This window comes from Panthera pardus, unplaced genomic scaffold (genome assembly GCF_024362965.1).
Source record: "Panthera pardus isolate Hobbes unplaced genomic scaffold, ASM2436296v1 HiC_scaffold_27, whole genome shotgun sequence".
Lineage (NCBI taxonomy): Eukaryota > Metazoa > Chordata > Mammalia > Carnivora > Felidae > Panthera > Panthera pardus.
Window position 1 is genome coordinate 5,341,975 of NW_026526843.1, and position 15,589 is coordinate 5,357,563.

At 43.8% G+C, this 15,589-nt stretch overlaps 1 protein-coding gene across 1 annotated transcript in view; it reads right to left on the reverse strand.

Annotated features, from left to right (window-relative positions):
- The window catches only part of GPC4 (glypican 4), a 109,107-nt gene that overhangs the window by 25,022 nt on the left and 68,496 nt on the right, over positions 1–15,589 (reverse strand). The window contains exon 2 of the mRNA XM_019426960.2: positions 11,953–12,111. Within this exon, the coding sequence (XP_019282505.1) occupies positions 11,953–12,111 (159 nt within the window). The remainder of the gene's footprint in view (positions 1–11,952; positions 12,112–15,589) is intronic.

A 15,589-nucleotide genomic window follows, 5' to 3' on the forward strand; every position in this document is an offset into this window, starting at 1 on the left:
GAGATTAGCTTGGCGCTACATACATATTAAATTCTAATTCCTTTGATTGTTCAGAAAATTCATTTCCTTTCCTTCACACTTTAAAGACTCTTTAGTGTGGCTATATAAGTTGCAAATATAAAGATCGTTTGAGGGGGCTATATATAGAAATTCTATAAAACTGATATAACAAGTTAAAATCTGATAATTTAATCCCTCCTAATGGCTATGCAATTTGACAAGTATTTACTGAGTGGCAATTAGGGGCTCAAATCAAAGCACACTGTTTTACCATGCATTTTAACCTTCTTGCCGAATCAGACTCCGATCAGCATTTCCAGAAAGACAAATTTCCTTCGTCCAATTCACCTTCACTATACCGCCAACCCTCCACACGTGGTTTTACGTGCCCCAGAGATTTTTAAAGCATCTATAAAATCCTTAATCCTTCGTTTCATATAGCAAGTTTTAAAATATTCGTCTCTTTCACCTATGGAAGTTAACAGAACAAAAGTGAAGGGATCCCAGGAACCCAAACTAATTTCTCTTTGGACTTCTTATGGTCCTGTTCGGTTGGACTATGTGGCCCATGCCATTTGCCTCGGACACCTTGCAAGGATGGCAGGCATAGTTTAAATTCTAAAATCCATACTAAGGGGCACCTGGGTGGCTCAGGCAGTTAAGTACCCAACTTTGGCTCGGGTCATGATCTCACGGTTCATGAGTTCAAGCCCCACATCATGCTCTCTGCTCTCAGAGCCTGCTTCGGATCCTCTGCTCTCTCTCTCTGCCCCCCCCCCCCCCAAAATTAAAAAAAAAAACATTAAAAAATAAATAAAACAAGATCCATACCAATTACTAGGCACCTGGGTGGGTCAGTCGGTTAGCATCTGACTCTTGATTTCAGGTCAGGTCACGATCTCACTGTTCGTGAGTTTGAGCCCCAGGTTGGGCTCTGTACTGACAGTGTGGAGCCTGATTGGGATTTTCTCTCTCCCTCCCTCCCTCCCTCTCTCTCTCTCTCTCTCTCTCTCTCTCTCCCCCTTTCTGCCCCTCCCCCCCTCTCAAATAAATAAGCATTAAAATCCATACCAATCAGGTACAATATCAAAGCATAATAATTTGCTCTAAGGAGAAAAAAAGAGAAAACGGGAGAAAAAGCTTTTACATCTGCTACTCCTATCAAACTAGCAGCTTTCGTAGGTTGTTATAGAATTCTTTCACATCCCCTCTCCCCCTTTCCTTCCTAGGACACTTCCTTCTACAATGAGGACTAGAACGTGAATTAGACATTCAGGTCCCGGTCCATTAGCCATCAACAGCAACCTCATAAATGGTTGTAACGTTCATCTCCACTTTTCCCCATTATTCAGAAATCAGGATCAGGGTCAGAGCTTAACTGCTAAAGAAGAACCGCGTAGGCGTGAAGACACCTCACAGTCATTCCTTCTTAATCATTGTGTCTGAAGCCAAGTGTAAGACACTTAGTGGCTCAGAGAGAACCAGCTAGAGCAGTGTAAACCAGAATTCCACAACGACCAGAAGCTTAGTTAACTGGCATTAGGTCTCCCCTGTGGCAACTGCTTGTTTTCATGAAAAATGCCGGGCAGGGAGTGTGTTTCAACTGATGCTACCAGTGGCTGAGAGACAGTCAGAGAGAAGACTGTGTATAAGCATTGAAAATATGGTATCTGTGACCAGGGTTTATTTCTCCTTTAGCTTCCAGTTTGGAGGCTTAAGTGTTTACGTTCTAAGGACCAAGCTACTCCCAGGTCTCATGAAGGTGCACCTGACATGGGGGTGGAAATAAACACTGCAACATGCTATACATATCCAACCCGGCGTGACTCAGGGGGAAAAGCATGGGACCTCTCATTGATGAGCTGTGGAATGGACAGAGGAGCTAACCTCTCTGATCTTCTGTTGCCTCATCCATCACATGAGGCGGTCACTACTCATCTCACATGGATGATGGCCAGCACGTAGGAGATGTTCAAGAAATGGACACTTTCTGTCAACTGTGCGGGGCTATTTTGTCACCTTTAGAGTGTCTTCCTGTCTACAATCACTTAAATCTTTCTTTTGAAGCTGGTTTTTATCTTTCCTGGCAGAGTCAAATAGTATCCAGCTCCGGGTACGTAAATGAAGCCAAAGCTGCTGGAGATGGATTAGGAAGACCCAAGGCCTTACACAACTGGGAACAATTTAGTCAAGGGAAATGCTTAACGGCTCTGGCTTCCAATGCCGTGAAACATCTCAGACATCTACGATGGTGGCAGCTGCCACTGAAACACAGCAAAGAGAGAAACCTCAACCCATCGAACAGGTTTTGTATTATATTAGGAGGGAGTATCACACACACCGCACGTAGATAAACACAGTTCAGGGCATTAGATTAAGCCAAGAACTGGGGAAAGGAAAATTAAGAAATAAGCGGCAGGTTGGTCCCCAAGCCTCCCCATGTATGTCTTTTGCACACCGCCTTCTTTTCCTGGAGTCTGCCCGGGACATTGAGCTGGGGGACTATAAGTATTTTCCAGCTCTAAAATGCGATTATCCTCAATGTCAGGAGTATCACTTTAACATGGGAAAAACTAGAATGGGAGGGCAACTTTTCCATATACGAGTTTCCTCCATAAATATCCTGTCTTTTAAAAGAACGAAAAAGAACATCATGTACAGCCACTTGTCTTGCATCAAATAAACATTCAAAGTTCTTGAAACAGGTCAAAAGGCCCCCGCTTCTGCTGTTAAATGCCATTAGTTACTCCATTATAAACAATCGACTGGCCATTGATTAATGAGCTAGAAAACATTCTAGAACTAACCCATGACCTACAGAGACTGGAAGCCCTTTCTATTCAATCCGTTTGGCGTGGTGCTATAAATTACCACCTTGTATTTATATTATTATGAAGCTGCTTTTTACACAGATGGATTAATTTCCTCTTTACTGTAAAGACTGTATTTCACAGCCCTGGTATGGTGTGCAAACATTAAGTTACCACCTCGACGAAATTCCTGAGAAAAGAAGCCTGTGAGTGCTACAAATCATACCTTTTGCACTGTTAAGAAAACTCCGAGAGTTCTATTCACCCCCTCACCTGAGATCACGCATTAATAAAGAACGGTTAACATAAGCATCTATAAACGTCAGAGAAAACGGAAATTAAAAAAGCATCTTACGGACTGAAACCAAACTGAAACTTTGGTCTTTGACCATCTCCTCCTGTCTTGCGTTTTCAGTAGCCTCTGTATTTTAAGTTTTCAGCAGGGACTTTCCTCTCTATCCTGGCATAATCTTACACTCCAGAAGTGCCTGTGAGGGCATGGTGTACAAAAAGGACATATACATGGGGCACCTGGGTGGCTCACATCCAACTCTTGATTTTGGCTCAGGTCATGATCTCATGGTTTGTGAGTTCAAGCCCTGCATCAGGCTCTGCGCTGACAGCGCAGGGCCCGCTTGGGATTCTCCCTCCCTCCCTCCCTCCCTCCCCCCCTCTCTCTCTCCCCCCATCTCTGCTCCTCCCTTGCCGTCCTATCTCAAAATAAATAAACTTTAACCAAAGTTTTTTTAAATAAAAGGACATGTATTTGACTAACACTCATCAACCGGTGGCATCTCGATAGACCTCTCCTAGGTTGATGACAAGACAATTGCCAAGTGCAGCCCTTACTAGGGGCTGTGAACATATGAAAAGGTGCTAGGGATCCTGCCAAAGTAGGTTGATCTTCTTAATTAATGCATTTCGAACGCTAAAGCTCCTTATGTTGATCTCTCATGGCCCCTGTCTCATGCTACTGTAGCCAGAGACATGGGACAAATACTGTAAGGCCCCTTGTACTGGACCTCGTCCCATCCATACTAAGGGTCTACCCAACACTAGCCAGTTTCCTTTAACACCCATGTTTCTGCTCATTCAAGTGCCCAGAGAAGGCAGAGGGGATGCTGAAGCTACCCCAGGAGGGTAACTTCCATATACTAACCTCTATGTGGATCTACTGTATGGCCTCATATACAAACCTCATCATACAGTCTAGGTGCTCATGACCTAATATCAAGAGAAAAGTCAGGACAAAACGCAGCATAATCAGTTATGATGCCAATTTGCCTCTACCTGCACAAAACACGATGAGGTAGGGCCAACGTTGACTAGACACAATGAGTGTTAGGGACCTGGGGTAATTTTTTTCAACAGACACTGCTCAATTTTGAGCACCCAAATCATTCAGTGACATTTTATAGCCAGAAAAATACTATACCTTCTTGTATCCAAACATTACTTTATTTCCCTTTATTCTATTCATTTAACTTAATTGCTGGAAGTTTCCATGCATTTTTCTGCGGTCTACAAATGGTCTACAGTGAGCACTGATACTTCAGGAGAAAAAAAAAACATTTTCTTCAAACACCACCAAAGCACTTCTTGTATTTTTCATAAAAATAATTTTTTTTTCCTATCAAGTATCCCTTTCAAATTATTGCAATTTGAAAGGTATGGAGAGGTATGAAAAAAATATAAATAAATTGCCCACAATCCCACCACTAAAAGAGAGCAACAATGGTTTATCAAATTACCTCTTTTTCCCCATGAAGATATGCATCACATGCTTGAGATCACACCGTATTTGTACCCTGTTCTCAGGTAACACCGTATGGTTAACGTTTCCTATGTGATTAAAGATTCTTCAGAAACATCACCTGTGGGGCACCTGGGTGGCTCAGTCGGTTAAGCATCCACCTTTGGCTCCGGTAATGATCGTGCAGTTCATGAGTTCAAGCCCCACATCCGGCTCTGTGCTCATGGCTCAGAGCCTGGAGCCTGCTTTGCATTCGGTTGTCGCTGTCTCTCTCTGCCCACCCCCCCACTCACGCTCGCATGTGCTCTCTTTCTCTCAAAAATAAATATTAAAATTTTTTTTAAAAAAAGAAACATCGCTTTGTAACAACTGCGTATACATGACGCCGTACGGACAGGTCACAATCGTTATGGGACACTTAGACCGATTTCCTGTTTTTCATTATTATAGGTAATGCTGTGATGAACGCCCTTGTACATCAATCTGCACGCAGACCTTTCTGTCCCTGAGATAAATACCTACACGTGGAATTAGTAAATCAAAGGCTGGGAATGCATTCGAAACTTCTGACAGACTGACCTCCAGAAAAGGTGTGCCCACGTGGCACTCCACCTGAGTCACATGTCTGAGTCATATTTATTCCGGGAGTTTCGATGGCTTTGCTAGTTCTTTCAAGCGAAGGGGGGACGGAGACGGGAAGGGACAATAAACAAGAAAGGCCTGACGGGCTTGAGAATTCTCCCAGTCAATCAGTTGGGAGTCAGTGCTAGATCAAATACGCCCCTTTCTTTGCCAGGACAGACAGCCGCCCGCAAGAGGGTGGGCAGAGAGGAACAACAGCGTTCTAAACTCCCAGGCTCAGAGTGCAATGAACCAACAAAGTAGATAAAAGCAGTTCAGCTGAAGCTCTTCCATTTATTTACTTGCCTCCAAACAGATCAGCCGCTTCTTGCTGCTGCCGTGACTTCTAAAGAAGTCAAAGCTAACAGCAGAGGCCCCCCCCCAACCCCCCCCCCCCCCTGGCGAAAGCGCCCGGGGCGGAGGGATCCTTGGAAGCTGCACAAGTATTTGCAACCCGCCCAGAGCGCCAATGCTCCGGCCACAATTGGTCACACTTCAGATAACAACTCAAAAGGCAGAAAACCTTTGTCAATACAGAAATGTGTGTGTTTTGTCTGAGCTCTTGATTTGATTACAGTAAGGCTGGCAGTGGCTCTTTTTCATCAAGTTTCACAGAGAGATTATAAAAGAGTTAGCAAAAATGCCGGGCATTTTAGTCTCCTTCGCATGGAAGGAAAAGAAGATAGAATCGTAAAGGAAAGGGGAGTGGGGCTTCCCAACGAAATCAAAGACCATTACTATTATGAGCTGGAAAAGAGCGCTACATTTGCAGGATGGCCAGAAGGCCTCGGGTCTTTCTCTGTAGTTTTGTGGCTGTGAAATGCTGTCCACTGCACTGTGGCAGAAGTTTGAAAAGGCAACACATTTCTTAAAAAGGCCTTAACGGATGAAATCTGAGGTGAGGATGAAAAAGCGACCCTAGGTTGTATGTACGTTAGACATTTCTTTGACACATTATTTTGAGGATATTTAAGACTTTAAACAAATGTTACTATTTATTTGAGAGGGAGAGAGAGACAGAGAACGTGGGGGAGGGGCCAAGACAGAGGGAGACACAGCCTCCGAACCAGGCTCCAGGCTCTGAGCTGTCAGCACAGAACCCGATGCGGGGCTTGAAGCCACGGACAGCGAGACCATGACCTGAGCTGAAGTCGGATGCCCAACTGACTGAGCCACCCAGGTGCCCAAGACTTTTTTTTTTTTTTTAACCTAAAAACCTCCCAGGGGGCCTTTGGTTAAAGTCAATATGGATGTGCAAAGGAAAATAATAAAACCATGCAGCTGAAAAAATAAAGTCAGAGGTCATGGCAATTCCGGAAATTTCAGTTTGGCTAATGGCCATGAAGCTGGGTTGGACGTATCTGCCTTTTAAGGTGAGCGGCCGGCTTCCTCCCACCGAGGTCACCGCTTTCGTGGGCATGTGCATTCTAATGCCATCAACTCCCTGCACCTCCACGCTGGTTATCCGACTGGCCTAATGAAGTGGATGGCCAGTATGAAGTCTGGGAAATTTCCAGTCAGTGATTAAAACACAGATTTGGCTAAATCTGCAGAGTGCGACACGTCCTGCCTTTGTGAAATGATAGAAAACAAGGGGGCGTGAGGGCTTAAGGAAAGGGTGGCCACTTTGATTTGCACTTGGCCCATGCAGATAGATGGGACAGACAATTATTTCTTTTATGTGCGTTTTAAGCTAATTCAGAAAATTTCTACTATTATTCGAGTTAACAAGCTTCAGGCTCAAGGGAGGGTTTTCAAAGACCTGCGGAGAGTAGTGGAGTTAAGAAATCATAGCGGGAAAATAGAGGGTACCAGACAGGCGGCTAATTAACATCTTGTAAGACCTTTCACTAAAGCAGCTGGTCTAGTCACATGTTTAGAAGATGCACAGAATTTTTAGAATTGAAAGGGTCTTTAGAGAGCATCCAGCTCAACCCCCTCATTTTATGGATGGGAAAACTGAGACCCAGCAAATGTCAGAACCAGGCTGACAATTCAGTGTGCTGTCTCCCAAAGTTACTCCATTTGCTCCCTAAAATGATGAATCAACAGAGTTTTCGCGATGGGCTAGCATCAGACAACCTATCTCCTTAAGATTTCTTCAACATGCAAACCAAACCGTTTGATTCGGGAAGTTAGGCAAAAATACACTCGCATACTTGTTAACATCAGTTTTACTACGTGATTCAGAGATATACTGAACACGGCAGCTGTAATCTTCTTAATCTATTTGGGTTGTTTGAACCATGCTTCTTTTAAAAACAACTAGTCTCTCACAAAACGCGACATTTTGGGGTGGGCCTTTATGTTGTGGTCCCAAAACACGGATTACGCCCCACTCCTATTATTTCTATTCCTCTGCCTGGCAATTCTTTCAAAGCCCCCTGAACTGCGCATGTGATTAGCATATTCATGAGACAACCGATTCAGCTATGTTAATTAGCAGTTCTCCTTAAAAAAAAAAAAAAGAAAGAAAAAGAAAAAAAATCCCAGAACTCGCCAAGAGGGGGAGCAGCCAGCTCTGTCACTATCGCTTCCCGGCTCTGGGTGTCTGGATTTCTGGCACCGAACATCATAAGTTAAAGAGTGGACAGAGAAGATTACAGTGTGGAAAAATAAAGAGGTGGGACCTTAGACTCAGATGTGCAGGTTTAAAATGTGAGAAACCCGAGAATTCTGTGGGGGAGATGCGCTGCCTGAACGTGTACCTCTGTACCTCACTCGAGCCTGAGAACACATACCTGCACACAGTTGACAACTTAAAATAGGATTTACAGGGGGGCCTGGGTGGCTCGGTCTGTTAAGCGACCGACTCTTGATTTTGGCTCAGGTCATGTCACGGTCCTTGGGATCGAGCCCCATGTTGGGCTGTGCACTGACAGCGTGGTGCCTGCTTCAGATCTTCTCTCTCTCTCTCTCTCTCTCTCTCTCTCTCTCTCACACACACACACACACACACACACACACTAAATTCTCTAAACTCTAAAAAATGAATTTACAGACTGTATAATCTCTTCAGATGGGCAAACAACAGAAAACTAAACGTGTAGAACAAAAAAAAAAAAGCCTTTAGGGATGAGGGAACTGGCTTCGAAACACCACATTTGGCACCTGAACTCCGGAGCTTCTCAAGGCGGAATGATGGAAACTTGGGATAATGGGATGGTCTCTGGTTAATGAAGGCTAATCCCCTAAAAAGCCTACAAATCTTGTTTTTGTTGAAAAGTTTATAACAAGCAATTGTTCCTGTCTTAGAAAGAAGTGGGTATCTCATAAACAAGACTAAAGGTTTTAAGTTGCCTGTGCTCGGGGTCACCACTTTAATTTTGTTTATGTTTGTTTATTTTTCAGAGACAGAGGGAGAGAGAGAGCGGGGCAGGGGCAGAGAGAGAGAGAGAGGGAGGGAGGCACAGAATCCGAAGCAGGCTCCAGGCTCTGAGCGGTCAGCACAGGGCCCGATGTGGGGCTCGAACTCCTGAACCACGAGATCATGGCCTGAGCCGAAGTCGGACACTTAACCAACTGAGCCACCCAGGCGCCCCTAAATTTAATACCATAAGCTTGGAAATAGCAAAAGATGCTCCTTTGAAGTTGCTTGACCTTGTACGTTCCCATGTGTCCCTTTCCTATTTCCTCAGGACTCACCCTCAGCCTTCTTTATACCACCTTGCAGCCCCATCATGGTTCTCCAGCTGCCATCCTGCTCCTCGGTCCAACCTTCTCTCTTCCATTCACCCCAAGAACCTCGGGCTTGTCCTTTACAACGGCGTGGACAATTCTTTGAGCAAAGCACCCTGCCCTAGGATTTCTGAGCATCAAGACAACCTCTATACGATTTTACTCACCATCATCTTTAGGCCTGAGGAGTGTTAGCAGTTCCTAACGGCCATCCTTAAAAATCAGTCAACAAACACAGCACACCCACGTGAGGCTTACGGTTTCTTGGATAGCAGTGAACTGACGTTTTACCATAAAAAAGCATTTCATTATCTCAGAAAACCCAAATTAGAGGAAACAGGCAACATATCCCAGACCTGTTCTGATCGCCAGACCAAACACATTTCAACTACTATTCCCTCAAAAGAAATTTACTCTGTTCTCACTACCTTTATTGTCTATGCCATAGTTGAAGTTAGAAGAAACAAACTAGAGTTTCATAATCATTTTCATGACCAGTTTTGAAACTGATACAGTATTATTAAAACATTTATTGAATGTGAAACCTGGTAGGGAAGGGCAAGAGAAACGTTTCTCTGTAATTTTTTTTAATGTTTTTATTTATTTTTGAGACAGAGAGAGACAGAGCATGAGCAGGGGAGGGGCAGAGAGAGAGGGAGACACAGACTCTGAAGCAGGCTCCAGTCTCTGAGCTGTCGGCACAGAGCCCGACGCGGGGCTCTCGAACTCACAGACTGTGAGATCACGACCTGAGCTGAAGTCGGACACTTAACCGACTGAGCCACCCAGGCGCCCCTGTTTTCTTCTCTGTAATTTTTGAAAAAACTTCTATTAACACTTACTGGTGGTGTTTCTCTGTGTGGCTTCTTCAAAACTACACGTTGGAATCATATGAGTAATGCCACAAAACCATGAGGATCGAGAAGGGGAAAGAATAGCTAAACCAGCAGGCCTGGAGGCGAGAGAGGTCACTAACGTCTGTGGCCTCATACCAGGAAGAGACAGGTCTAACAGGAAATGGGGCAACTTGGAGGTGGCGGAACTTGAAAACCGCTTTATCTCCAACTCCATCATGCTGCCAACAGGTTAGTCGTTTGTAAAGAGCAGGACTTTTTCCTTCTAAATGACATGATAAAACCCCAAGGGGTCATTTTTTTTTGGTATCAGCAGCTCAAGTTTTCAAAGATGGCTATCTGATTATCTTTCTAGGTATTGTCCTCAACGTTAAAGAAAATGCTTGGGTTACTGTGCTGAATGAGAAATGCCATAGTCAAGCAAATACCAGTCTTTCTAATAATTATAATAACAATTTATATAAAAATAAATATAATAATTATAATATAATATAAATAATTTGTATAATAATAATAATTAGACCACCAATATAGACAGAGGTGGTCTAATGATGTCTTTTGATATCAACACCCATCTCTGCGTGGTATTAGCATGTTGTTAAGTACTCTTTATAGTTACAACATGTGCGGTGAGTGGGGTACTGACTAATAAACAGGAAAGAGATATAAAAACATTTGCATCCAGGGGCACCTGGGTGGCTCAGTCAGTTAAGCGTCCGACTTCGGCTCAGGTCATGATCTCACGGTTTGTGAGTTCGAGCCCCGCGTCGGGCTCTGTGCTGACAGTTCGGAGCCTGGAGCCTGCTTTGGATCCTGTGTCTCCTTCGCTCCCTGCCCCTCCCTAACTTGTGCTCTCTCTGTCTCTCAAAAAATAAACAAATGTAAAAAAAAAATTAAAAAAGAAAACATTTCTATCCATCCAGGAAAATGGAGGACATAAAATTAAGACTGAACCCAATTTTGCACAGCAACTGTTGGTAAAATGGGTACGAAAAATGGTATGCTATGTAGGGAAAACTTCAGTTCAACTACATTACAAATTAAATATGCTCTCATGGTCTAGCCTGAGAACCCAACACTTATTAAATCGGTTATAAGTTTCAAATAACAAATCTCGAAGCCAACATTTGAAATACAACCTGTTCTTTAGCTAGGGACTGCCTTATCAGCTATATAAATCTAATTTCATCCAACTTCTCACCATGGTAACAAGCCCTTTGCAGAAATACTCAAAGACATTTCACATCTCGAAAATTTGCCTTGTAGTTCTTCACCACACATAATGTCAAGAAAAGCATGCTTCAAAGGTACTATGTAATTAGAATGGCCTTTAAAACAGGCACAAAGACAACCATTCCTATGAAACTTAAACCTACTTCATAATAATCTTCAGACTGTGTACAGAGCACCAGAGAAAAGAATCCTGAGGGGTTTGGGATCCCACACTCCCTGGGTTTTAAAGTCTGTTATCGGTAGCGTTGCCTCCGATATGATTGAAGCGTCTCTCATTTGGACCCTATTGGCTAGTTGTTCACTATTAAAAGAAAGTGCGCCTATGAGTTTATGTTTGGCACAGGGGACCGAAATGGGTTTGGTCATGACTTTACATGGACAGACCACACCAAAGTGCCAGCTGAGAGACGAGGCCCAGCTTAACAGCAATTATAAATATAGTAGCTACTTCTGGGTCATCGCTGCATGGAAACCCAAGAGCTGAGTTTTAATCCTATCTGTGTACCACAGGGCTTCTAGGAATTCTAGTGGTCTCGGAGGAATCCAGTTTGAAATCTAATTGGAAATCCAGCATCTGCAGAATCTCTCTGGTTATGGTAAGTTTTCAGACGCCTGCTTTTTATTAGGGAGGTTTTTTTGTTTTGTTTTTTTTTTAAAGTAACTTGCGTCAACGACGCTATTTTGCGCTCACCCAAGAAAATAAATGAAAGCCTTTCAATTAAACTACGCTAATCTCTTTTTTTGTCTCCTTGTGACCATATTTCCATAATGCCTACCATACCGATTCTAGAGCATCCAGAAGGGCGCTAGCAATGACACTGGAGGACTAACTCGCCCCTAGGACCCAACAAGGAGAGTGTCTTCGGAGAAGGCAGGGGAGCTCTGAAAAAGCAATTGGACAAACTGAACTGTCACCTCTAAAATGTGACTCGAATAAAAGGGAAAGACCAATCCAAGAGCAAAGCACGTCGATGCTTACTTGGACCAGACTTCCAAAACCTACCATCAAACTTCTTGTAACGGGAAGCAAAGATGGCTTGCAAACGATCGCACTGTTCGCTGACCACACTTTTGAAATCATCTTTACTTTGCAGGCTGTATTTCTCCTCCATCTCCTGAGAGCAGCAGGTATAACCCTGAGGACAGATCTTCAAATGATCACCTAGAAGATAAAACGGAAGACAATCAAGCTCCATTATCATTCATCAAGGCCAAGAGGGAAGAGTTTGGCTCAAGTGCACACTCTCTGCTTCGTTTCCACCTGTGAGGTTCCTGCAAAGGCCTAGGCATCATGTGTATCTGAAAAGTTTTACTAAACTAAAAACATAGCGGGGGGGGGGGGGGGGCGGGGGCTGGCTGGCTCAATGGGTAGAGCACGCGACTCTTGATCTCAGGGTTGAGTTCAAGCCCCACGTTGGGGGTAGAGTTTACTTAAAGAAAAAAAAAAAAAACTAAAAACATCCGTTCTGTTATGGGAAAGCGAAAATAATAAAGCCACCTACAAAAGACAAAAACTTTTGATTCAGGAACATTGCTACACTACAGGAAAATCGGTGCTGCCAATAAACATTATCGTTCAATATCAACCAAAGTCTTTTTTTTTTTTTTATATATAAACTATTCAAGATTCTATGAGGCATAAGTTTTTCTAGCTTTTCTGAGTTTACATTCCAAGAGGGGGTACCTTAAGGAAGAATGATTTCTAAAATACATGACAGCCGAAAACTGAGCAAATAAACCAGCGGTAGTTATACTGAGGAGAAGCAAAGGGATAAGTGGATTTCAAGGGGTTGTCGACCAAGAGGAAATAATGCGAGTTCACACTGGATAATTTCAGGCTATGATAAGTCACAAAGGGTAATGGCAGGTGATCTTCAAACTTCAGGTTTTCTTGTCCGGCACCCTCTATGCAGTTGTTAGACACTGTGTGACCTTATGATACTGGGATGTGTAGCCACTCATCCCAATATAGACTAATGGCATCTGATAAATATAATCTTTATGTAGTGATATAGCCCTGAGAGTCAAGAGAAATGTCAAAGACGCCATCACTCCACAGCAGCTCAGACACACAGAGTATCTCCCTCCCCTATACCAACTAGGTTCTGCTTGTGGTTCGGACTGGACGGTGTGGAGGGCTTTTTTTTTATGTTTATTTATTTTATGAGAGAGGGAGAGAGCACACGCGCAGGCGAGGAGCAGAGAGAGATGGGGAGAGAGAGAAGCCCAAGCAGGCTCTGCATCATCAGTGTGGAGCCCGATGTAGGGACCGTTTGTAACTCTGAGATCACGACCTCAGTCAAAAATCAAGAGTTGGACGCTTAACTGAATGAGCCACCCAGGTACCCCTGGAGGGCTTTTTTTTTTTTTTTTTAAATAGACCCCAAAGTTCACCCACACCTTGTTCCTTCGGCCACAGAACAAAAATGTGCTTTGCAGAGACCATAGCTCTTCCTCCTAATGACCAAGAGATGCGGTGTCATTGAAAACTAAACCCAAACAGGTACCACCCCTGGAGTTGCTCCACAAATCGGTGTGACCGAATTTTTACAGAGGTTTACAAGCATTCACTGCCACTGTTCCTTCTGCTATTGCTGTCCATGTTCCATGTAAGATGAGGGGTCTGGAAAAAAAATCAAGATCTCAGGAACTCAGGAACTGAGTATATTGAAGACACGCGCACTTGTCAATGGTAAGTGTGTACAATAAATAAAGGGCCGTAGAATGATGAGCAGATCAAACAAGCAACGGGAAATGAACCGGACCGTGCGCTGGCCATTGCTGCTTCTTGGCTGCGTGTGCTTAGAAGTTAAGTCTTCACCTAAGACAGATGCCAATGTGGCCTCGGGGAGGTGGGGGATTTCAGATAAAATGGAGTTAAGGAACTTAATTTGGCTAAACTAGGACTGTCAACTGCACGTATGCAAACAATTACATGATCATATATATTCCTGATCATTCTTCCTTCCTGGCAATTAACAAGCAGGGAGAATGTTACTGCCACACAAAAAGGGGTGTGCGGTATTAAAAGACTATTTAATAGAGAAGGCGGAAGGGAAACAATCTTCAAACAGCTTCCTCATCCAGAAACTGCTAAAAGTTCCTTTTGGCATTTTTGAAACCCTTGGTCAACAGACAAATCTAACAAAAAATGTGTGTGTTGCGGGGGTGGGGGGGGTTGTGTATAAGGGTTTAGAAGCTTAGATCTCATTAGTCGAAGAAGAAGGTTGCTAAGGCTCAGTTTTCTGCAAACACCTTTGTTACAACCAAAAACAAAACTCCCTCTTTGCTGGCTTAACAAGTTCACAGCAGGCCTTTGGTGCTGAGACACATAATTAACAGAGAGATACCCAGTGGTCTCCAGGTTTCAGGGTTGAGGATTTCCCCCCAATATAGTCCCAACGTGTGAAATAATATGAAGAACCCCAACTAGTACAGTACTTGCTGTGGTTGCATTAAATAATCCATCACACTTACACCCCACATAGAAAATTAATTGGAATGCTCAGAATGAGAACTTAAGACACGCAGGGCTATATAAATGAATTATAATAAGGGAGCAGCTACTCTTTAAGACTGTCACAGGCTAAAATTCATCACACGCTGGTTTTCGAATGCATGCAAAGAGTCCATTGGGGTATGCACTGCATTTCCGAGGCAAAACAATTCATGAGTTTGGAAAACAATCTATGTTCACCGGATCTTAACAGGGTTCACATATATAATAAACAAAGGGGCCACTTATTGGAGGCTATCAAAATAAGCTTCTAAGTCCAAGGAAAACTACTCCTTTTTCCCAGCCCCAATGCAAGCAGGCAGGCAAACACACACACACACACACACACACACACACACACACACACACCCGAAGCCAGAAAATTCAAAGAGACAGCAGGAAAGAATAATTTTCTACATTTAGGAAGGTGCTAGACATTGAGGGGTTTCAACTGACCCACAGGAATTTTGCATTGAGGAGACACCTTTCAAAAACGGGTAACAGCAATGAAAGTTACCAGCAACCTAAAAGGCCCAGAGTGGCCCATGTACTCTGCCCATTTCACAGCCACCAGGGGCCCTCAGCAGGACTTTGCGGAGACCTGTCTACAACAGAACACTGGAATACATATTTGTTCTGGCAATACCTAATAAGGAGTCCGCTTTCATTTTAGAGAGGTCTTTCCAGGAAGACTTGGTCTAACAGTAAAAGGCTTGCCTTGTGTCAAGGATGACAACAGGATGGATACTTGGCTAATGCTCCTGCTGGCAAAGTGGTCTTGCCCTCTGTTGCAAAGCAGCCCCTCCAACGGGCCGCTTATTCTGTCGGCATTTCTAAACAGCATTGCTTGAAAATGTAACATGACGTTCTCGCCCAAAGCCCTGCCTGAGACACACGCAGTCCAACCCATACCTGGTGAATTAAATCCCAAGCTCAGCGCCATGACCAGTTCCTGCTGATGAGAAGTACGAGGAGGAAAAGGTGGGGGCAGTCTGGGTGCATTTGAAAACGGAATCAGAGCTCGACATTCTGGTCAGAACTTGACCGATGCATTTGATTTTTAAAACCTGCGTACTTCTGGGGGCGCCTGGTCAGCTTAGTCGGAAGAGCATGCGACTCTTGATCTCTGGGTCCTCAGTCTGGG